General features: G+C 41.3%; 2 protein-coding genes across 2 annotated transcripts in view; one reads left to right on the top strand and one right to left on the bottom strand.

The window, feature by feature from the left end:
• Window positions 1–251: 251 nt before the first annotated feature.
• LOC109637202 (mucin-15) lies at window positions 252–12,149 on the bottom strand. Its single transcript, XM_020099418.2, has 4 exons — window positions 12,054–12,149; window positions 7,363–8,193; window positions 5,159–5,329; window positions 252–3,565 (listed from the first exon to the last, which is right to left on the bottom strand). The coding sequence occupies exons 2-4, from the start codon at window positions 8,174–8,176 to the stop codon at window positions 3,444–3,446; spliced, it is 1,107 nt and encodes a 368-aa protein (XP_019954977.2). The 5' UTR covers window positions 8,177–8,193; window positions 12,054–12,149; the 3' UTR covers window positions 252–3,443.
• A 10,553-nt stretch (window positions 12,150–22,702) lies between these two features.
• LOC138411070 (NACHT, LRR and PYD domains-containing protein 12-like) overlaps window positions 22,703–23,815 on the top strand; it is a 55,410-nt gene continuing 54,297 nt past the window's right edge. Inside the window, exons 1-3 of the mRNA XM_069529459.1 lie at window positions 22,703–22,918; window positions 23,012–23,131; window positions 23,558–23,769. Of these exons, the coding sequence (XP_069385560.1) occupies window positions 22,788–22,918; window positions 23,012–23,131; window positions 23,558–23,769 (463 nt within the window). The 5' untranslated portion in view covers window positions 22,703–22,787. The remainder of the gene's footprint in view (window positions 22,919–23,011; window positions 23,132–23,557; window positions 23,770–23,815) is intronic.

Raw genomic sequence — 23,815 nt, forward strand, 5'->3', positions numbered from 1 at the left:
TCCATATGCCGCTGCTTTCATCCATCCCTCACTCCTCTGTTATTAAGTAAAACTTGGGAATTCGTGGCCTGTCGGGATGTGCCGATGACTCATTGCAAATAACTGCGGCTCTCATTATATGGTGCCGTTCATTAGGATCAACGTGGCTCATCAGCCAGAAGAAAAGAAGAAACTGACGTAAATTCTCCTGATCTTCAGTTACGCCAGGGAGAAAAAAATCATTTAACATCACTACATTAAAGTAACGGAAGTCAGACTCCGCGCACTTTTTATTTAAGGAATTATAAACTTTAGATTTTTCTACTTTTCCCAGTAGAGTAACAGATTTACAGTATTAGAGGATATAGTGTCTGAGCAGGAAAATACAGCAGCTGCTTTCTGGCAGTATCATTTCCCTTTAGCCTGCAAATGTTAATAAAAGAGATTATTAAACAATCATGCTGCTGTAGGCAGTTTACATTGTTATTAGTAGTAGTAGTATACATTTGAATGTATTGTCCTTCTTGTCTGATATTATGTTGTACTGGGGAACCAAAGGCACGATGGACAATGAAGTTCTATTCATTCATTTATTATTATTACTATTACTATTATTATCAAAATGTCAAATAAATCAACCAATCAACATCCACCATCTTGCGTCTGCAACCAATCAAACTGTCATCACAGGCAACGAGCAGTGTAAATATTAAACCTACATACGAAACAATGCAATGTCTGCGCTGCAGCTATTTCTCGCCGCGAGTTCAAAATGAAACAGAGCTCGTTGTTTAACTTTTTAAAAGAAACCTCGTGTTGATTGTGGATGTTTGTGTCTGCAGCAGAGGAGGCTGCATGCCAGCCCGTGGTGGTGGTGGTTAGAGTGGCACAGTTAGAGTCCAGCATTAAACTGGACTCTGTATTTTAGCCACTTTAACATTGATAGTACGGAAAGATTCAGCAGAGCAGGACTGAGACCGGTCAGATATGTATCAAGCATGAACTTAGAAATAAGTAAGCAGGAGTGTTTCAGTGACACCAGCTCATTTTCACTCTCACTGTGCAAGAGACTAAACTTGCTTCTTTGTCTATCTGGATTCTGTCCCTCCGCTCACGTCCTGCCCGATATGAAGCTGTTCATTAATCATCTCCTGTATTCCAGCATAATGCACATGTTGACCATTTACTTGTCGTTGATGAGACGGAGACTTAGGCTATTACAGCAGACTATGCTTTATGGGTTAAACTCATTTCCAACGAGTTAGCTTGAAGAAAATGAATTTGAATTTAGTCAATAATAAATTTGGCATAGCCTCATTTTAGATAGCAATCATTTAATTTCATTCGAATTAATTTGGCTCTGCTGGAAGTGTAAATTAACCTGCCCCATATATACCACCGCCCCAGTGAAATATTTACATTCTTTAGCCAGGCGTCAGTTAATTGATTTCAGCAGCCTGCCAAACTATCACAGCCTAAATTGTTGTGTTTAATTAAAAACGGCCACAATCTCTGCAAAGAGAAAGTTTTTGTGATAAATTAAAGAAACAAATGCTTGCGAAGGAAGTGTTCTTAATACTGAATAGGTATTGTGTGCATGTCTGTGTGTGATAGAATAAACACCTTAAATATATTTGGAGAAAACACTTTTAAACGGCTTTAGAGCAGTGGCCGTTCTTAAATCTGCCTGTTTGGATTGAGCTGTTTACTTGTCCTGAAGCTGCAGCGCCTCTGTTGCACAAAGAGCCGTTCATCTGTTTATTCAAAGTTCAGTGAGGCTCGACTCAATACGCAATAACCCTGAATTGATCGACAATGTCACTTACGTTGATGAGTCCCAGGTGCTGCTGCTGCTGCAGAGCTCTGGTCGCCCGTTCATTCAAAGTTTATTAATATTAAAGATATCGGAAAGTTTGACGCTGCACTTCCTCGGGCTTCTTAACAATGGACATGTCAAGTGTGAAGCCAGTAAAATGAATGTCTCTCTGGATGTGTGGAGCCACGGACAGGGACGGACAGGGACGGACAGAAAGACGTTTGTGGAAATTAAAAGATAAGATGTGAAGATGAAAATGGAATTTGGTTGTTTACGAACACGTCGTCACGTTTCACTACATTTGTTGTAATCAATGCGATTCTCTAACACGGAGCCACAAAACTTTCTTCCATCGTTCAGACAAAATGCTTCTCACGCTCACTGATGTCTTAAACTAGTTCGAGTACGGAGGCGGAGCCACTGAGAAAATAACGACACATGTCCACATCACTGTTTCAGAACGAGCTCAGGTTCATGTCAATCCTAATCTGGGATCTATTTCATATATGCATTTTCCCTCATATGTACAGTTATAAAAGAGCATTTTTTTTTATATGCAATAAAGAAAATGACACATGTAGAATGAAGCAATTCTAAAATATATTGATAGATTTTAATTTACAAAGGCATTAGTGAAAGTATGAGAGTGTGTATTTAAATAAAGTTTTCACTCAAAGTCAAAGCAAACATGTGACAAGAATAACAATAAGAAAAAATATATCACGTTTTTTCAAGAAACTCATAATCAGGCGTGTTCTAGCTTTGATCAATGTTTGCTGCAGGAAAACGCTACAGGACGTAACTCTCCGAGGTTTCAAACTGTCGCTACCAGAGACTGGAAATCTCTGTTTGGACACCTGGAGGTCAGAAGATTTAAGTTTATTATGATGATACAGATGTTGCTACTGAGCAGTGCTAAAACCAAGTACACAATCTCCCTTCATGAATACTAAAAAAAACCTCAGTCTATGAATAAGAAACAGCAGCCGGCTCTCCCTCCACCGCCGTCACTTTGTAGAAAAACAAACTCAGGTCTTTGGTTTAGCGGTTCAATTCTCAGTCTCCGGCTGTGACTGTCGACGGTGGAAAATCTGAAAGCCCAGTTTAAATATAACTTCTTATTTCCTTCCCTTGTGCCGTAACAGCGGGTGACGGTTGATATGGATAATGTTATTGTTCGCGATGGCTTCTGAATTTTGCTGCAATGTGCCACCTGTGTAATCTTCTATTTATTCTGCAGACGGCATATTCCTTTTTTTTTTTTCTTCCACAAATGGTTTTGCATCAGCAGGAGTTATATTCTAGTTCCTTGTCTTTATCAGATTTTCTTCTACAAAAAACGGTTTGAGAATTAAAAACCAAAACGTACAGTAAATATTCATTTTTAACACCCTGCATTGACTGCGAATTATATTCTTCATTTTATTCCCTTTGGCAACACACATAATTGGCTGTTCATATTGGCTTTGGCAGCGTACTTCAGATAAATTGCCTTCAGTGGTTCCTCTATTTCAGTTCGATAAATCCACTCAGCGTGACGCACAATCTGACATAAGATTTACAGAAAATAAAAAAACTCAGACTGTCTCATTTACAAAACTCCACACTATCAGTTTTCTATCAGGCGTCAGGAAGAAAACACTGTTTTTTAGTTTCTGCGATGTCCTGGAAAGTTGGACATCTGGATGTTGTCCCCCTGGAGTCCTGAGTTGTAATAGGCTCCGCCTCCATAGTTCAAGTCCAAAGGTTCGCTGTTGTCCAACCTGAGGACTGAAGATCAGACGACTTTACAATCACCTCTCGAATTTCCTGATTGTTTTTAAAGAAACGTTTAAAAACATTATAATTGAAATCCAACAGTTACTTTTGGTTTGTCGCTTTTGTTTTGTTTTATTTTAACCTCGTCTGTTTGTTTGTTTGTTGTTGTTGTGTTTGATAATAAGCACGATTACACAAACAACACTGGACGGATTACCACCTGATTAAACTTGGTGGACAGATGTGACGTGGGTCGGGAGAGACCTCGTTAAATGGTGGGCATCTAGTTTGATCACTTTGTGTAACATTGCATGATGGGATTTTTTTTGACTGATTTTCACTCGTCCAACCGATAAACATGCTCGAAAGATTACGAGTGTCAGTCTCAGCTGTCATTCAAGTGCGATAAGAACTACATTAATATGACAGAGCTTTGAGAGAACATTTTGAAGGTGTCGTTTGATTTTTTTTTAGTTTTGGTCCATGTGCAATCTGTTAACATGGTGGAGTTGGAGTTTATAGCCTATACTCCACCAGCCAGCCACTAGGGGGTGATCAAGACGATGTGACTTGACATCAAGTGACGTTGAATGGCACGATGTCGTTCCTCCTCAGTGTTTGATGGAATCTGACTTATCTTTAATATATACGTTTTTAAAAGCTGACTCTCAAACACCTAAGCTTCAGTCTGACATGCTTTCCTGTTTCCTGCAGCGGAAGAAGAAGAAGAAGAAGAAGAAGAAAAAAAAGCATGCGGTTTAATTTCAGCTGGGCCGTGAGAGAAGGTTAAGTGTGAGGGAGTGTGGGGCAACCGAGGGCTAAAAGGAAAAGGTTAACATTTTGGGAAACACACTTAGAGTTAGATGAGAAGATCAATACCACTTTCATATGAGGCTGCAGCCCGTGGCTTTCACTCAGCATCGAGACTGTGAACGAGTTTCACTGATTTCCAGGAGCTAATGTCTCAGACTGTCTCTAAAACATGTTGAACTACTGGGATTCTGTGTCTGAGTCGATGAGTGACTCGTAATGAGCGTCATACATAGACTGTAAAAAAAAAAAAAAGATGGATGAATAAAGACAACAGTTTTTGAGTACCCCCTGTTGGCTGGCTGCAGTACTGCGGATAAACCCAAATGATATGACACATGTAATACATTTTACCCTAAAGTTGTTTTCTGTTATTTTAGGTATATTTATTTTCACACTGATGTTGGTTCAGGTGTTTATTTCTCCGATGAGTTTGGTTTCAGTCAGTTATTCGTCATGATTGACAGCTGAGACTGGCTCGTGATTGGTTGAGTGGCTGTATCGGCCACCAGGTCTTGAATATTTTGTTCTCATTCATGAACATTTGATTACTTTATACACAACCATTGCTTTTATACTCAGCAGTTTTATTTGTGCATGACATTATGACTTAATCTGCAGCCACCTACTAGAATGATCATTTTGAAAGTTGGTCAGATCAAGTTTACAACCTTAATTAAATCTCAAACAAGCAGTCACAGATAAGAGACATTATACCGGGACTCAGCTGGAGAATCCGCAGGCAAACAAAGTTTCACGTTGATTTTCACAGAGTGTGTGGTGGAGTTTACTAACCCGGGTCTGAGGGAAACACCTCCACCAGTTTCCTGTGAGAAAACCCCATCTGGTGTTTCTTTTTCAGGATGACGTAGGCCACCAGTCCCACCAAGGCCAGCGCCATTCCGGTTCCCAGCACTGCCACCCATGCTCCGTTCCTCCTGCTCCTGGGTGAATCTGATGACAAACCTGTGTTGGAGGAACGAGGGGGCGGGAGGCGGTAATAAATGGTTTGTCAACACTGAAAATGATTCATATCAGCTGCTGTCGTCGAGTGCTAATTGTCAGATAATTATGTCTGAAATGTATTTTTTGAGCACTTTGTGTTCACGCACACTCCAGCTAGTCAGCCGTGTGGATTTGTTTAATTAACGCCGCCATAATTAATGCAATTTACATGCCTAAATCATGATGATGTGATGAATACATTTGAATATTTTAAGGCAGCAGGCTGTGCTTATTACTGTAGTTCCCATTATTACTAGAATTCAATTGAAGGCAGGTTTATTTATTTAGCTGTAATTCATAATGTATATTATCTCAAGACTCAACAGAGTAAAGTAAAGGTCTGGTGATACTATCAGAGACATTTCCACCTTAAGCAAGAGTGAAGAGAAAGAACCTCCTTAATTGCAAGAAGACACTGAGAAAGTGAAACTGCTTTTATCACATAAATGTAGAATGTGTAACTTTGGCCACTAGGGGTCTCTCATTCAAAACAATAGAAAGAGAGTTGGATGATGTGAAGCAGCTGGGGATCATGGGAGTTGTTGTCCTCACCACCATTTCTGATGAAAATCTACCTGAAGCAAGTTATGTTCACAGAGGAGGTCTGCTTGTGAAGTTTTATTCACTTTAGAAGCAAATAGCAAAGAATAATCATCGTGATGGAGCTTCACTACCACTGGGAGGATAGAGTGAAATTCTCCCGAGGGTCCAGCCTCTTTACATTAATGACCCCCTGACTTTTTTCTTTTTAGCGCCACCCTGAGGTTGACATTTGTGGCTTTGGCTGAAATCTCTCAACAGCTGTTGGACAGATTTCCATAAATGTCAGCGCAGACATTTACATCAGTGTAAACGGCGACTGCTGTATTAAGTATATTATTCAATTTCATTAGATCCGATGACATTTACATCTCTGCCACTGTGAGCGTGTTAATGCACCGCGCGGCCTCACAGAGCTGCAGATACTATAGACTCTTAGTTTTACTGCTTTATGACGATAATTCATAAAGAACCTGACGCCAGTGCAACAATAGGTGCGTTACCCTGCTCCAGTGAGGTCAGGCAGATGCAGTGCATTTTATTTGATTTACTAATGTCAGGGAAAGCATTGTTGCATGGACGCCCATATTTACGGGCTCCGTGTTTATCTGTGCTCAGCCGTCTGTGCTCTTGTGCGGTTTTCGTGTGCATGCTGTGCCTGTCACGGAAACTGTGGGCAGGTTTCTTCCTTCAGTGTTGCCCGCCGTTTCACAACTGTCTACCCACTGTTTACTGCCATCATCTGTTAGTGTGATGTCCTGCTGTCACATCTGTCTCTGTGATGTGAGTTTTATTTTAATCCCAACTCTGCAGTTACTCACTAAAGACCTTTTTTTATTTCTCCTCTTGTTGAACGCTCACTCATATAAGTTTCTAGTTAGATAGATACAGGTTTTTTTTATTTATATATGTCCCATGACCTCCGTCCCTGACTGCTGCGTTCAGGGTTCTTTTTTCTTTTCTTTTTTTTTTTACCCCTAAAACAGGGTTTCATTGTCTCGCTAAGAAGTCGGTTGTAATCGATCCCTCCAGTCATCGCAGGCACCTCGATAGCACCTGAAACCCAAATCCGACCTTTTCCTTTGAGAGAATGGGCGGCTGTCCTCTGACACTGGGAAAGTACATGCAGGCAAATGTGGGTCAGGGAAAGGGTGGAAATAAAAAACAATATGCAAGCAACAGAGATAAATGTGCTCCTGAGCTACGAGCGTATGAGTTGTCTCAAAGTCTCTGAGGGATTTTGTGCCGGTTTTGTTGCCTAATAACTCTGATATCTGTCAAACCTCGTTAGGCAACTCAGTCAGAAAGCTCCTGGAATTGCACATGAACGTTATTTTTCTCCTGATATCTGTCTGTAAAGAAATGTCGCACTGAAAGGGAGGCACACAAAGAAGTTTTTTTCTCGACACGGAAATATACACCAGGTGCTGCGACACCTGAAACTGCAGCGATACCTCTTTCCGCGCTGCTCCCCGAGGCTCCATCTTTGTCCGTCTTGTTGGCCTTCTCAGGTGTGATCGGAGCGAGAGAGGTCGTGGGCACAGGGCTGGTTTCTGTGGTCTCAGAGGGGGACGCTGTTGTAGATGAAGACGTGATGGACGTCTCGTTTAAACTCAGTGTCGTTGTGGTTGCTGCGGTTGATGTGCTGTTGGATCCCGTTCTGTTGTGTAACCTCTCATCCTCCTCTGGTGGTTGTTGCGTAGCGTTGATCTCTGGCGCCAAGGTTGTCGACTTTAAATGAGTGCGATTGGAGAACGTGGTGGAGTTATGAGAAATGGAATCAGCGGTGGAGGTGTGATTGGTCATCGTTGAGTTGTGAGATTCCTCATCAGCTCCTGTCATGTTTCTCTGGCTTGAGTTTGTGGGATTTGTGGTTGTAGTAGTTGGAGAAACTGTGGCGTTCGACACTTTGTGCTTCTTGGTCGCATGTTTTGGAAATTTGTGAGGCAGCGTGAGATTATCAGATGTTTTATTTTCACTCACTTCGCTACTGGACACGTTGTCGCCTTCGTTAGAAAAAATCATGTAGCCTGATGGAATACCAGAACTGTGATCATTGTTTGGATCATTATCAGGATCCAGATCTAATCCATAATCCTCTGAAGTAACTGGAGCCTTTTGAATTCCGACTTTAAGTTTAGTGAGTTTACGGAGCCACGCTGCATCAATCGTACGACCCGGAGAGTCGGTAGAATCTTGCAGTAGCACAAAGTGAAAGGTCTGGACGATCAGGAGGAAGCCCACTGTGATTTTTAAATACAGTTCCATTTTCCTTCGGTTTCACTCTGAAACACAAGAGAGACATAAAAACTTCATTTTATTTCTGAGCAAAGAAAATAATCGCCTCGTTGTCTTCAAAGTGACTCATCACATTATGACTTAATGATTTTAATTACTTTAGTTGTTCATCAACTTTGACTTGAATTGTACGTTGAGAACATTAAATGATTAAAGTGAATAAGAAGCAGATAAAGTTCTGTTTTCATGAAACTGGAGACACTTGAACACTTTCACAACTTCTCTCCTGAGTTTTCTTGGTGCTAAAAATAACACGTATCTAAAGTAACTCAACCTGCTCATCATGTTATTATTGTCATTTTATCTCCGGCACATTCCTCATAGCTCTGTCTTATGTGGATATTATTCTTTTTTTAAATATTGAATTGCATATCAAATCTATCTTATTCAGTAATTTTGTAAAGATAAACTGAGCCTGATGTGTCATTTCTTCAAACTTGTGACCGTGGTAACTAAATCACAAAGTAACTAGAGTGCAATCACTCACACATGTTAGTCCCCTTAATAACCCTGATTATTATTTTAATCAAGATTCTAGAACCATTCCCTAAAGAAAATCTCACATTAAATGTAAACGCCAAATTCAATCAGTTATTTTGAGCCCATTTCTCATCTTTCCACCAATTTCATAGAAATGTATTTGAATCATCCTGCTGACAAACAAATGAACCAACCCGTGGACAGGGAGGAAAATATAACTATAATGTTTGCTTGTGTTTTGAGACGAAGCGTAAAGAAATTGAAAAAAGAAGTAAGAAAGTGTGGTTTCCGGTTGTTTCCTTTTCCCTCGGTGACTGACACCTCTGTTTACCTCCTGCCCTGGATCAGCTCCTTCAGGACGGAGCCACGGGGGCTGAATCTGTGTTCAGCCTCCAGACTCCTCCTGACCACATGCAAAGAGTCAGTACGAATCAAGACATCTGTGCTTGTTCCGTTTTTTCCAGCAGCAACAAAACCACCTTCCTAAAGAGCACAGGCCGTCTGCGAGAAAATCACTGAGCGACCGATCCCGTCACACACCTGCGGGTCTCGCCCGGTTGACGTCGGCGGCGAACGTGGGGGGAAACATCGTGAACATGACATATCTGGCTGCTACATCAGGTTGTTGTTGAGTTTCTATGCAGTCGACCTTGCATTGTTACACGGCGGGTCCCGGCACAATCTCCTGTGAGATCTGTGACATTTTGACAGCGCGAACACACACCGATGCCCTCTGAGCTGTGTGTTCTCACCTCGGCGTCACACCGACACACAAATGACTCCGGCTTTTCCCTGCAGGCCACTTTCAGCGCAAGTCACTCAGTGCTTTGTTGTGACCCGCCTCTCGCTCAGATCTGTGCAGCGAGACAGAGGTTTAAACATGCAAATCTGATCTTCACATTTCCGCTTTAACCTGTCATGATGCAAATCATTTCATTGCTGTGGCAACTCATCCGACTCATTTGAGTACATACGGAAACGTGTCATCGCCAAAATGAAACGTGAATGTTGTTCAGTGGTCAGCTCACACGTTTCTGTGTTTTCCTGCTCTGTGGGGACTGAACGGAGAGCCTGTGGGTTGTTAATGGTGCGACCTGCTGTGCGAAAACGGTATAAATCAAACGGTTAACGTTCGTTGATGATATGACACTCAGAACACATCATTAAAGAAAATGGCTCAATCCGCCGAGACAGGAGGAAGGAGGGAGGACGATTTAGAGCTTTCGTCGCTGCAGCAGCGGAAATAAGAAAGTGACCTGTTTGTTTGGGTCGGGAGATTTTTTGCAGCTTTATCGCTGGATGAATGTGTTTCATTTCTAGTTTCTTCACATCTCTGATTTGTCAAGTTGTAAGAAACATCCAATCAGAGAGCTTGAAATTCAGTTGGGACACAGCTCAGGGGCCACATTCAACAGGTGAAATCAGTTCAGCTCTGGAATCTGGCAACACGGGATCATGTTGTGTTCGCAGGAATCTCTTTGAATTTAGCAAATTCCTCTTTCGCAGCAGATTGACTGGAGTTGTCTCCATGGAAACAGCAGCTAAGGTTATTGTGGTTATTGTCGTACAAAGCCATCGACCATCTTTAACAGACAATAATTCTCCAGTTTGAATAATCTTTAGTTTCTGTGGCTGATTTACTGCAGGTCAGTTTTGTTGTTGAGGAAAAGTCTAGAAACACCAAAGGGCCCTTTTCAAACAGGAATGTTTAAAACTGAGAATTTGTCATTTGCAGAACGCTGATGATTTCATCGAAAGAAAACACAACTTCATGAACTTTTACATTTGTAAGTCTAAATGACACTTGTGCTGCTACAGTGACTTTGCTCCTGGGTCTTTTCTGAGTTATGAGATGAAGAACTCTTGGATAATTCGTCAGCTACTTGTCAGTCACACAAAGGATTAGGTTTTGGAAAGGAGTTTTTTCTTGGGACCTGTCATTGGAAGTCTGGGGGCTAAGACGTCTTTGTTGCATTCCACTATAGTTTCGACTCCCCCCCCCCCATAATAATAGATAATATTGCTCATTTCATTTCAACTGGTGCAGCATTCTGAACTGTGGATTCCAGGAAACCGAACTCTGTGAAAGAAAAAAGTCTAACTACGCTGCAGGCGTCTGAGGATCTGGTGTAAATGAAACAAACTGGTGTGGAACCAGTTTAACAGGCAGCTCAGTGGAATCATGGGTATGTTTTTGAATTGTGTAAGTGTGTCGATGCACAATGGGATTTAAAAATAGAACAAAAGCCCGTCGATGATCTAATGACGCAGATGAACGATTGATATCTGTAACCAGCTCTTTGTGTGACATACAGCGTCCGAGCCACAAAATATTAAAACCCTAACTCAACGTGTCACATCCTGTCTCGAGCGGCTATTTGGTTGCTAGCGTCGCCACGAACGAGTCTCGGGCCGCGGCCGGGTCGAAGGGAAACAGGCCCATGTGTTCTTGAGGAGAGTTCCCATTCTGCCAGTCTGTCAGAGTCTGTACCAGTTATCACCTCAGCGGGTTTACAGAGAAACAGTCACACCCAGGGAGACTCAAAGACACACAAACTCACATCCTGTTAGTTGTGTAAAGCTCACATGTTTTACACCTGTGTGCGACATATTACAAGTATGTTCAACATTATTTGTGTAGTTCCAGGGAGGATGTGGACTGAAGTAGGGATTTACGGCATCTTACCACCTGGATATCTGCATTAAATATGATGATATATATATATATATATATATATATCTAACCTGTTTCTGAGACAGTTCACTTGTGTTGTTGTTTCACATAACTTAGGAGAAATGTAGAAAACAGATGTGTACACACATATGAGGGGGTCCACGGGAATATTTTCTTTTTTGAGTCGTTGAATGAAAAAAATCAAAGCTCTGATATAGAGAAACAAATGATTCTAATATGTCGGATACTTTAAGTTGTGTTCTTAGTGGCAAACACTGGTGTGACCACACTGTGTGCCCAGTGTTCAGGTTACATAAGGTAACTACAGTATATATGCCACTTGTTGTTGTGATGATCTGAAGCCATGAACTCTTTTTGTTTTCACATAGCAAGTGGATATGATTCTGTTTCTCCAGCAAGTGAAAGCAAAAACTATTAGGTAAGCATGATTATGGGATAATTAATCATTTTAAACTTTGAGAAATGTAACTTATTGCTGTGATGGGTGCAGACAATTTAAAATATATTATTTATGAAAAGGTTGTTCGAGATTATTTTTGTTTTGATTAAAAATACAATTAAAAAAATATGACTCTAAATCGTATTTAACATATTTAGACAAAATCCATCCGGTTGAAAGCTGCACATTCTGCTGAAAGAAAAGACAGAAATCCTTCCTGAGTAAATCCTTACCTTATTCTCAGGCTGTATCAGATGAGAACAGGTGCACAGGCAACAAAATCTCTTCACTGAGCTGCCAACATGTGAGAGTGAATCAGCAGTCAGCCTGCAGAGAGGGAGGGAGGGAGGGAGGGAGGGAGGGAGGGAGGGAGGGAGGGAGGAGGCAGAGTGGCATTCAGGGAGCAACCTGCTCAACCTGCTTCTACACCTGCCAGCAACAGACACACACCCTGATCCACGTCCAGTCGCCGGCTGTGAAAAGGCCACAGAGGACCAGCGATGGAGGTGAATTACTGGACGGGAGGAAGGGAAGAGCGCCGAGGGGCTTCGGCCAATTTATTACCTCCTCATTAATTCCGTGTTGCATCTAAATACATTGATTGTATTCACATTTGGTTGCCAGGTTGCTGGGTTGCCAGGTTAGATTTGTGAATCCCCCCCCCGATGGGCGGAGCCTCAGGCCATCAGTCCTCTGAGTCTCTCCCTGTTTTTTTCTTTTCTCTCTCTCTCTCTCTCTCTTTCTCACCCGGCCGCTGTCGTCATGGCAACAGAAAGGAGGCTGGCGTGCTCGGGTTTCATCCCCGCCTTTGTCTCCGCTCTGTATCGGGCTACCAGGTGACGTGTGGCTTTGTGAACTCGCAGGTAGGCCTACTGAGCCGGGGTTGCTTTTTTTTGTCTCATTCCTGAGGTTAACTGAGTCGTTCCGCCGCTGGATCCATCTGAGCGGATGAAGAGCCACTCAGAATCAGTGGGCCACGGCGAGTTGAGAGCAGGGAGCAGCTTGTGTTTCCGAGGAGTACGAGCTGCCATTAAATTGTTGGAAAATAGGAACTATTCTCAAAGACAGAACCCTGAACACACCCATGAACAATGTGTTCCTGTTGAACACACATGCACACAATGGACAAGACCTAATTATAAGCATGAAGCATCCACACCCAGTGCTGATCTGCTTTGGTGAAAATATGTTGCAACTGATTCAGAATCTTGCACAACACCCATCACAATCCAGACACACAAACACCTTGAGAAGTATCTCCAGGAAGTGGAATTTAAGATTTTGAACAGATTTAAAACAAAAGTTTCACAGCATTTTATAGATTTCATGTTCTTCTTGTTTATCTTTATTCTTATCGTCGCTAAATAAGCAGGAGGAAACATATCAAAGCTTTGAGACGTTTCATGAAGTTACATGACGATAAATAAAGAATTAGAGAAAACGGATAAAATGAAAACACAATTCAGACGTAGGCAACAGTTTCAAAAGCTGTGTATTTGTTTATTTAGTAGGATCAGCACATGACATTGCAGAGAGTCTTGTATTCCATGTGTAAACACTTAGTCATTGCCGTCTTCTGTTACACTCCCTCCAGAGGTGTCACTCAACCAGATAGCATACAGATGTGGGCCACTTCAGCCAATGATGCAGCACATCTGGTTTTCTTGTGGCCCGAACGAAATGGACGTGAGCCTAAAGTGCTCCACTTGTGGTGAAAGGTGAATATGAACCAAACAGCAAAAAGAAATTTGTGCCATCTTTGGTAAACATGTGATATTTCTAAAGCCTCCTTGTGGCCCAGATGTGAAGTGCCGTCATTCCGTGCAGGATGTGGGTTGGATGGGATGCGGGCAGGCTTCTCCACATCTGGCCTCACTGCATCTGCTTTGTGTTCACTCTCATTCAACTCCTCCTCTTAGATCAGCTGAGTCTGACTCCTGACTAAAGGCCGTCATGCTTCTGCAGTAAAGGTCCCCAAACTCTGGCATGACTCATCGGCTGAGATCAGATAAAGATGGATCCTCTCGCTTATAAGCGTGAGTCAGACTCAGCTGGCGAACAAGACGTTTCACCCTGTTTTTATAGCATTGATAAATCATCTGATGTGTATTTTGGCTTTTTTTACTTTGGTTCATATTCCAGCTGCTGACATGGAGGAGGTTGACGTATGGTGGGGGCTGCCACTAAAGGACAATACGTTTTAGTTTGACTTCCCACATGTCTCAGTGACGGGGATCAGCGATAGAGACGACTCAGGTCTGAAGGTTTACATTAATATCTTTAAAATCTTCAGAGCTATTTTTACATTTTATAAACCAGTGCACATCCCTGTACAGATGCACACGTGCACTAAGCTGTTTTTTATCGTAAACCACATGACATTGATTTGAAATAGCACTGCAGTGAAGCAGCGGCTTATTGTCCAGAGCACACAGAGTTCCTCGCAGGCAGCTTGTCGTTGGCACCTCACATGGCCCGCCGGCGTTCGAGGCTAATGGGATCATGCAGCCTCATCAGGGACGTGAATAATAGAAACGTCTAAATCTCAAACAGAGGAGATAAACAGGCTGTAAACTTCAGTGCAGAACCAGAGCGTACAAAAGACACGAAGGAGTAAAACAATGGGGCTCGTGGTAGATACATTATTAGGAGATGTGGCACAGTTTACAAGAAGAGTGAAAATCTGAATCTTCTCTATTTGTGCCAGGTTCATTGCATTTACCCAGAGGAACTGAATTAGTAAAGTAGAATTACGAGGTCATTATCAGGATGCATATATTGATTGAATGATAGAAATTAATATTTAATTAATTGCATTCTCCTCTCTGTTATCTTCTGGAGTGGGGAAACAAAATGTAATATCCTGATTTACCTTTTTCAGTAACATTTGAGTGTTGAGCTTCAATACGAGTAAACTTCAGATGTTGTACATTAGTACTTTATATTTACTTTGTGTAATTGTGTATTTACCAGAAACATTTAAAGTTCAAAGTAGAAGATAAATATTCAGGATGATTCTCAGTCAGCGCTGAGCTGCCAAATATTTGCAATATAGTTAAAGGAGAAATACCAATATTTTACTGTTTTATAGCTTGAAAGAATGAACTTAGAAGTTTTAACCAAAATGAAAAATCTACCACTGATGACAACCACCTCAAATCACAGAAACCATCTCTGAGAAACAAGTATTAAACATTTATTTTGACTTTGTCCATGCCCCATATGCTAACATGGAGGAGGCAGTGTAATAATATACACTAGGCCACAAGGGGGCGATCAAGTTGATTTGATTTCACTCTGTGATCCTCGCCCATTAAATAATTCTAAATAAGGTCTACATGCAGATTCAGGGTTTCTGCTGTGTTTTGAATTTCACGCAACATATTCTAAAATGAAATCATCTCTTGCGGTCAGATCTTTTCTGGATGCTTCTGTTTCCTCAGATAAAGTAGAAGAAGCACCGAGGTTCATCTCCTCCATCTGGAGAAATCCACCAGCTCTTATCTTGAGTGCCACATTCATATAGGAGGATAAATTCAGTTTGGAGCCTCGTTCATTAAAAAAAACTGGTCGAGCTCAGCAGTCGTAGTTTGAATAATGAGAGCAGAGAAATGAGAAAGAAGAAAAGAGAGAGGATTCCCCCCCTCAGATTGAAGTAACTTTGGTTCATTCATTGATTCATTCGAACACATGCTCGTTCATGCTTCACACATATGAAGGGAACTCGTTCATGCATCTGTGCAGACATGTTTTTTAAATTCTGTTTCATGTTGCAGAGGAAAAGGTGTTGCACAAGCACATATATGGTAAAAAGCTGAATCAGACTGAATGTTATAAAATCATTATAAACAGTATATTAACAATCCAGTTCCCATAAAAGTATAAATTTAAAACACTTGTCAGTATTTTTATCACTTTTCATCAAACATTAAAAAAGTAAAGTTACATATAGATACACAAAAATGTATAGTTTCTTTTAAATATGCTAGTTTTTTGAGTACTTGCCAAGTGAAGTATATTCTCTGATGCAACTTCATAATGTCTGAGTCCCTTCAGAGCCTAATGTCACATTACTTCTTATACATAATACAAAACAGGATGAAGTGTTAAAATGTTGGAGAGAATAAAGTACAAATGTTTATGTTACCAAAAAAAAGGAAATCACAAAAAACAATAATTAATCAGCAAATAAATAAACACGAGAGAACAGAACAGTAAATCACGTGTTTGGTGATTTGTTGTCTTTTCTGATTTTCTGTAAATTAACCCAGATGAAAAAAGATACTTACTATACAGTAAAAAAGTACTTTGTTACGTCACACCTCTGTTTCTACACAATGTGACTCAACTCACTGGTAAAACAAAAATTAATTTGCAGACGAGAACTTTAAAATCACTAAAATATGATTTTTATTTTCTTTTTCTGAAAAACAGAATTATCGTCAGCACCTTAAGAAGAATAAACGTTTTAATCCAAGGACTCGTCTTCTCCAGAGATCTGAGGTCGACGTGGCTTCACCGCTAACAGATGATGTGAGAGGGAACACGTAACTACCAGATAATGACTCAGCACTTATCTGAATGTGTTCCGAGCATCATGTCATCTATTGTTGTATCTAAGGTTGTAGTTCACTCGGCTGCAAACACAGAAACACAAATTGCTCTGAATATTGCTGTGTGGTCTGTATTTTCTAATAACAAAGTGTTTTCATGTTGATGCAGTTTACAGCAGATTTTAATTCACGTCTCAATCCCATAATGATGATTTTGAATTACAGTTTCATGCGTGGATTTGAAAAGAACTTTTCCTTTTGAAACTAAATCGCTCAGATGCTCGAGATAATCATTAGATTTGATGAGTGTTTTCTCTGTATGCTAAAGATTCTGTGGCTCAGTCTGAACAGAAACACTTCTGCAAATCTTTGGAGGAGCATAATGAAAAACCCAGACTCGGCTCGCTTGCACTTATTTCCTCAGTCGATCGTAAAAGAGTGTATAATTTTTCTACAGAGTCAAATCCTGTGTGGTTTGTGTTGGTGGAAAGTGAAACGTAGCAGTTAATTATCTCTAAAAGATGCGTTCGTCTGCAGAAACCACACGTGATCACACACGTCCCGGCCCACAGACTCAGGAGTCGGTGTTAAAATCAAATCGAAGCTTCTAACAATGTCTTCTGAAGGAAAACATCGGTGTTTAAAGCTGTTGTCACACTGTGGCTCTGAGTGTTCTCTGTGGGCTTGATTACAGTCTGTGCCTGACCGTCATGAGTAGAGCTTACAATGTGTTAATGATACCTTCTTACAACACGCAAAGAGCATGTGATCTGTGTGTGTGTGTGTATCTGAAGATGTATTTCTCCAGGTGTCTCCAGGAGGATACTTTACTGTCAGAGCTGAATTATCTTCTCCAGGTTTGTGTCCGGCACAAACTAGTGAGACCCAGAAGGCAGGAGAGGAAACTGAGTGGCTCTGCTGTGATATCTTTTAGGTCGAACCCTCAGATACACACAGTCCAACATTCACTATGTTTATAACACAGGTTTGAATTTGATCCTAAATACCCTCCAAAGTCATTCATTCCCCCGAGGAGGTTATGTTTTCCACAAAACTTGGTGGAAGGATGTGACATGAGCCAAGAAAGGTGATGTTTTAAGGTCATGTGACATGACGACGTTCAGCAGGGCTGGAAAACATCAGACTACTTTTCTAACCAACATGGTTAGTTTATGTCCAGCATGCATTATATTAAGTCCAGCATGTATTAAGTCCAGCATGCATTGTATGAAGTACAGCATGCATTGTATGAAGTCCAGCATGCATTATACTAAGTTCAGCATGTATTGTATTAAGTCCATCATGCATTGTATGAAGTCCAGCATGCATTGTATGAAGTCCAGCATGCATTGTATGAAGTCCAGCATGCATTATATGAAGTCCAGCATGCATTGTATTAAGTCCAGCACGCATTATATTGAGTCCAGTATGCATTGTATGAAGTCCAGCATGCATTATATTAAGTCCAGCATGCATTGTATGAAGTCCAGCATGCATTATATTAAGTCCAGCATGTATTAAGTCCAGCATGCATTGTTTGAAGTTCAGCATGCATTATATTAAGTCGAGCATGCATTGTATGAAATCCAGCATGCATTTTGTGAAGACCAGCATGCATTTTGTTAAGTCCAGCATGCATTGAATTAAGTCCAGCCTGCATTGTATGAAGTCCAGCATGCATTGTATTAAGTCCAGCACGCATTATATTGAGTCCAGTATGCATTGTATGAAGTTCAGCATGCATTATATTAAGTCCAGCATGCATTGTATGAAATCCAGCATGCATTTTGTGAAGACCAGCATGCATTTTGTTAAGTCCAGCATGCATTGAATTAAGTCCAGCCTGCATTGTATGAAGTCCAGCATGCATTGAATTAAGTCCAGCATGCATTGTATGAAGTCCAGCCTGCATTTTGTGAAGTCCAGCATGCATTATATGAAGTCCAGCATGTATTGTATGAAGTCCAGCATGCATTGTATGAAGTTCAGCATGTATTGTATGAAGTCCAGCATGCATTGTATGAAGTCCAGCATGCATTGCGTGAAGTCCAGCATGCATTTTGTGAAGCCCAGCATGCATTGAATTAAGTCCAGCATGCATTGAATTAAGTCCAGCATGCATTGTATTAAGTCCAGCATGCATTGTATGAAGTCCAGCATGCATTATATTAAGTCCAGCATGCATTGTATGTAGTCCAGCATGCATTTTGTGAAGTCCAGCATGCATTATATTAAGTCCTGCATGTACTGTATGAAGTCCAGCATGCATTATATTAAGTCCTACATGCATTGAATTAAGTCCAGCCTGCATTGTATGAAGTCCAGCATGCATTGAATTAAGTCCAGCATGCATTGTATGAAGTCCAGCCTGCATTTTGTGAAGTCCAGCATGCATTATATGAAGTCCAGCATGTATTGTATGAAGTCCAGCATGCATTGTATGAAGTCCAGCATGTATTGTATGAAGTCCAGCATGCATTGTATGAAGTCCAGCATGCATTGCGTGAAGTCCAGCATGCATTTTGTGAAGCCCAGCATGCATTGAATTAAGTCCAGCATGCATTGAATTAAGTCCAGCATGCATTGTATTAAGTCCAGCATGCATTGTATGAAGTCCAGCATGCATTGAATGAAGTCCAGCATGCATTGAATTAAGTCCAGCATGCATTGATTGAAGTCCAGCATGCATTGTATGAAGTCCAGCATGCATTGTATGAAGTCCAGCATGCATTGAATTAAGTCCAGCATGCATTATATTAAGTCCTGCATGTACTGTATGAAGTCCAGCATGCATTATATTAAGTCCAGCATGCATTGTATGAGGTCCAGCAATCTGCCAATGTTTCTGTGAGCAGGCACCAAACTGAGAAATCACTGAGGTGTCAAGTTAACTATCAAACAGAGTCAATGACACCGGTTTGTGTGTGTGTGTGTGTGTGTGTGTGTGTGTGTGCATGCGTGCATGCGTGTGTTTACCCGTGGAACAATAAAGTTAACTAACCATAAACCAAAGACTCATGGGAGAAGTGGTCCAAGAGAGAGACAGAGAGAAAGAGTGAGGTCTTATGATTTGTCTTAGCAGTCAGGAGCAGTGCGTCAAAGTATAAAACATGTCACTTCCTGTCGCCAACAGACGGCGCTGTGATGATGAGTCAATATTGACTGATCAGGACTGTGATCGTCTGAAACAGGTTTGGGGCTGATTGGACAGAGGAGTTATAATGAATCCCCCTTTTTTAGCGAATCATCCAAATTTGACACCACACCACGCTCACTCCTTGTAACATACACTAAAACCTTATATATCATTTGATCTCCATGGAGTTAAGAGGACACTCATTCTATTTAAAGTTGATCCGATGAAAAATTTGTGTCACGGCAAGTATTTGAAATTTGATGCCAGGTCATTAACACGGTGTTCGATGAAAACTCACAGTTTCCACATGCTTACATCATCAATGTGTTGAGGTCCTTCTGACAGAGTTTGACATGGTAACGGTCAATGGCATTTCCTGTTGCCACCAGGAGGCGCTGTGATTTTAAGTCAGGGTTTCTGTGAAGGTGACATCTGGCTGGGAGCATGTATGTCTGAGATACAACGACCTCGTGTTTTTATGGCGAGTAATCAATGTTTGACGCCGAAAACTCAAAAATGTAGGTCGTTTTAATTTCCATGGAGTTGAGATGACACTCATTGACTTTGAAGTTGATCTGATGAAAGCTCTAGGACGAGTTCGTGACAATGCACAACATGTAAAATGGCCAAAATGGCCGACCTCCTGTTGCATCAATCAAAATTGTGAAGATCGGTTAAACCAGATGGAATTGCTGCATTTTAGGGGGCGCTGTTGAGCCATTTGCCACACCCATTTCCAATTACTCCAGAATCATACATTTTCACCAGGCCTGACACGCCTGTGAAGATTGCTGCGTTTTGAAGCATGTTCAAGCCGTCAAAATACGATTTGCCTGAATAATCAAAAGAAAAGCAACAGAGGCTTCACACTGTCGGTGCTCGGGTTCTAATAATCATGAGGAGAAGAGGGTGAAAAGAGCAAGTAGGACTTTACACACACACAGGCCCCACCCCCACCCACTCACAGTGACTCACACATTGAGATAAGAAAAGAGGAGCAGAGTCCGTTCACTTTAGCTTCTGTTTCCTCCTCCACTCTGAGCTGCTCTCACTGTAACTGATAAACTCTCATCACTAGTGATCAGGACCTGATCAGTTCATGAAGTGACTCAGTGTCTGTTTGAGTCCAGAGTTTATGAGGCTCATTTACAGTTTTTCTGAATTGCTAAAACATTAATTCCTGTTGTGTGAATCAATTGCTCAGTTGTCTAAACTCATTCACTGAATTGACAAAACCATAAACTATCTTCACCTAGTAAAGCACTATTTGCAGATCTCAGTCCTTCCTTCCGCAAAACTCTAAACACATTCTCATGCAATTAAACACAGTTCTCACTGTGATGCACTTGTGATGCATAATGGTAAAAACCAGTGGAAAATATGAACACAGATGAAACACACGTGTCATCCATTGAACACAACGATTCCAAATTGATCACACTTGTTTCTCTTCATGTCATGAAAACATAACAACCAATAGAAGCCAGTTCAGAGTGGAAGGTGTACGAGCGACAGCCCTACACCAGACTCACAGTAATCTTCGTGAGTCCATGGAACTAGCCTGTGATGACATTGGTGAGGAGATGTGTCAGGGCTGGGTACGGCACACTAGGGTTTTTTTCCCCCGTTGTCTTGCAAAGGCAAATATAACGTGTGATGTGGATGAAGTGCTGTGGCCTGACCCAGCCCAAAGACAGGATGACGCTCAATGAAGCTCAATGATCAACTGTGTAAAGTACTTTATTGTGACCAATAAACATTTCTCCATGAGGAACATGCCTTGACCAGTGTGTCTTCAGTTTTATGGTGTAGTGTTTAATGACAGCTCAGCAGTTTTTCTATTTAGACCGATTCGTGCAAGATCTGACAAGATTCTTCGGTTTTCAGCACGTGTGAAACTATTTTGAGGCGATGGTGTGGTTTTGCAAAAAGAATCAGAGGTTTTGTGAATGTAGTTTGAGAAAAGAGTTTTGTGTTTAGAATTCTGAGAAAAGGACAGGAGGATTCAAAAAATGTGTTTTTTTGTAAACATCATGAAAAATGACCAGTCAACATTTTACAGCTCAGTAACATGAGACGCTCACAGTCAGGACTCAGTGTGAAAGTGAAGATCTGGATTCATGATCCTACATCAATTATTAAATAAATATATGATCTAATAAAACATGAACTGTGAACATGAACCAGTTCATCTTCATGGAACTGGACTTTGAACTGCTTCAACACGGAGGAGGAGCATGAGAGCAGGAGAGTGTCAGACTCCATTTTCACTTGGAGGAGCAGGAGAAGAAAAGTGAGCAGGTGAGTGTTCACACAACTTTATGAAAGTTTTACTGTCACACTCTCTCACCTGCTGTTAACATCCATCTGCTGATCACACGGCTCCAAGTTTGTCAGTTCACACCTGGTGACAGACGTAGTTTCCATGTGATGGGATCACCAGAGACAGATGTGAGCAGCAGGTGTGGAACAAAGTGTCTTCAAATGACTCATTAGCAGAGTTAACTCACAATTTCACTTTTTATCTTCATCACATCTGTTAAAGGTCCAGTGTGTAAGATTTAGGTGAAAGGGAACTATTGGAAAATTTAATGTAGAATAATCCTCATGATGTTTTCACGAGTTTGTTTCATCATCTCTTGTATGAACTGTAGTTTTCTTTACCCCTGAAAATTCTCCTTTATATTCAAATACTTTATATCATTGAGGGGACCCTCTCTACGGAGGCCACCATGTTTTTAACATTAGTCCAGACTGAACCAACTAAACACCTTTTAAGTTTTTATGACAACTGAAGTTCACCACAGGTTCTTTTTCATGTTTGGAAGGAGAGGGTGAGGTGAGGGGTGTTCAGCTGCAACATGAGACTTCAACACTAGATGTCACTAAATTCTACACACTGGACCTTTAATCAAGTGTTTAATAACAGAACATATATATATATACATAGATATATAAATATGTGTTCGAGCAATATTAATATTAATCATTAATGGTATTTTACTGTCACTGACTGACTGAGTCAGTTTTTCTACACGTGGACTGTCGAGAGAAGAAGAGTCAGGAATAACTTCTGTCAGTCAATCAACAGTTTGACTCGACACTGTGATCGACTGAGTCCAACACAATAAACCTTCAACTGTCTCAGGTTACCATGACAACAGGGAGACAATGTAGGAGGTTGACTTTGTTATATTTGAAGAAAAAGTGAATTTACGTACCTGTCTTCATTGTGTGTGTTTGAGATCACAGTCAGTGTCTTTCCTCTCAGACTGAAGATGAGTGGTTATGAGGAGGAAGAGGACAGAGCAGAGTCTCCAGGGTTCAGCTGTGTGTCTCTGAAGAGTGACTGGTCCAAAGATTATCCTCCTATAGACTTCAGTAATGAACCTGGACCCTCACACACAAAGTAAGAGACCTGCTACAAACATGTGAAACTGAATCCTCAGAGAATGAATCAGTGAATGATGAGTTCTGAATAAAAACATGTTTGTGTTTGCAGAGGTCAGGACCACAGACTGAGAGCAGAGTCTCCAGAGTTCAGCTGTGTGTCTCTGAAGAGTAACCGGTCCAAACATTATCCTCCAAACTTCAGTAATGAACCTGGACCCTCACACACAAAGTAAGAGACTGTTTCTACTGTGAACTGATCTGAAGAGGATGTAGTTTCCTCTAGTGTGGCCCCTGCATTAGGACACAGCTTCATTGAAATTGGTGACTAATCTCTCAGAATCCCTCAAAGAGCTCAGACCTCCACCAAGGCCCAACACGCTCCTGATGAAACCACTTTGAAATTCACTACATACTCATTTTTATTTGGATCTGCACCAAATTTCACTCACTCATAAACATCAGTCCTCTGAACATCTGGTTCACAGAACACATCCTTCACCAAGTTTACTGGTGATCTGTTCAGTGGTTTTAATAATCCCACTAACGAACAAACCAACCAACACACAAACATACAGGGTGGAAACAAAACCTCCTTGACAGAAGTGATGACGACCTGTGACTGTGACATTTGACTTATCAGGACATGTCTTCACAGAGAGAGGAGGAGTCATGTTTCTGAGGAGGAGCAGTCGTCCCGCTGTGCTTCGTGTCAGGACGTCCTGAAGGATCCAGTCTCCACCAGCTGTGGACACTGGTTCTGCAGACAGTGCATCACCTCATACTGGGACCAGTCTGGTTCTTCAGGAGACTCCTCCTGTCCCCAGTGTGGACAAAGATCCAGAAGAGGAGCTGGAGCTCAGACAGCCGGTCAGAGCAGCACTGTACATGTGTCTGCTGATGTCTTCACTTCTGA

The sequence above is a fragment of the Paralichthys olivaceus genome, chromosome 1 (assembly GCF_024713975.1).
Source record: "Paralichthys olivaceus isolate ysfri-2021 chromosome 1, ASM2471397v2, whole genome shotgun sequence".
Classification (NCBI taxonomy): Eukaryota; Metazoa; Chordata; class Actinopteri; order Pleuronectiformes; family Paralichthyidae; genus Paralichthys; species Paralichthys olivaceus.

Coding starts and splice junctions, on each gene's coding strand:
- LOC109637202 (XM_020099418.2), bottom strand. CDS start 8,176: ATGGAACTGTATTTAAAAATCACAGTGGGCTTCCTCCTGATCGTCCAG. Junction 5,330..7,362: donor GGGGAGCAGCGCGGAAAGAG/GTATCGCTGCAG, acceptor CCTCCAACACAG/GTTTGTCATCAGATTCACCC. Junction 3,566..5,158: donor GGTGTTTCCCTCAGACCCGG/GTTAGTAAACTC, acceptor TCTGATCTTCAG/TCCTCAGGTTGGACAACAGC.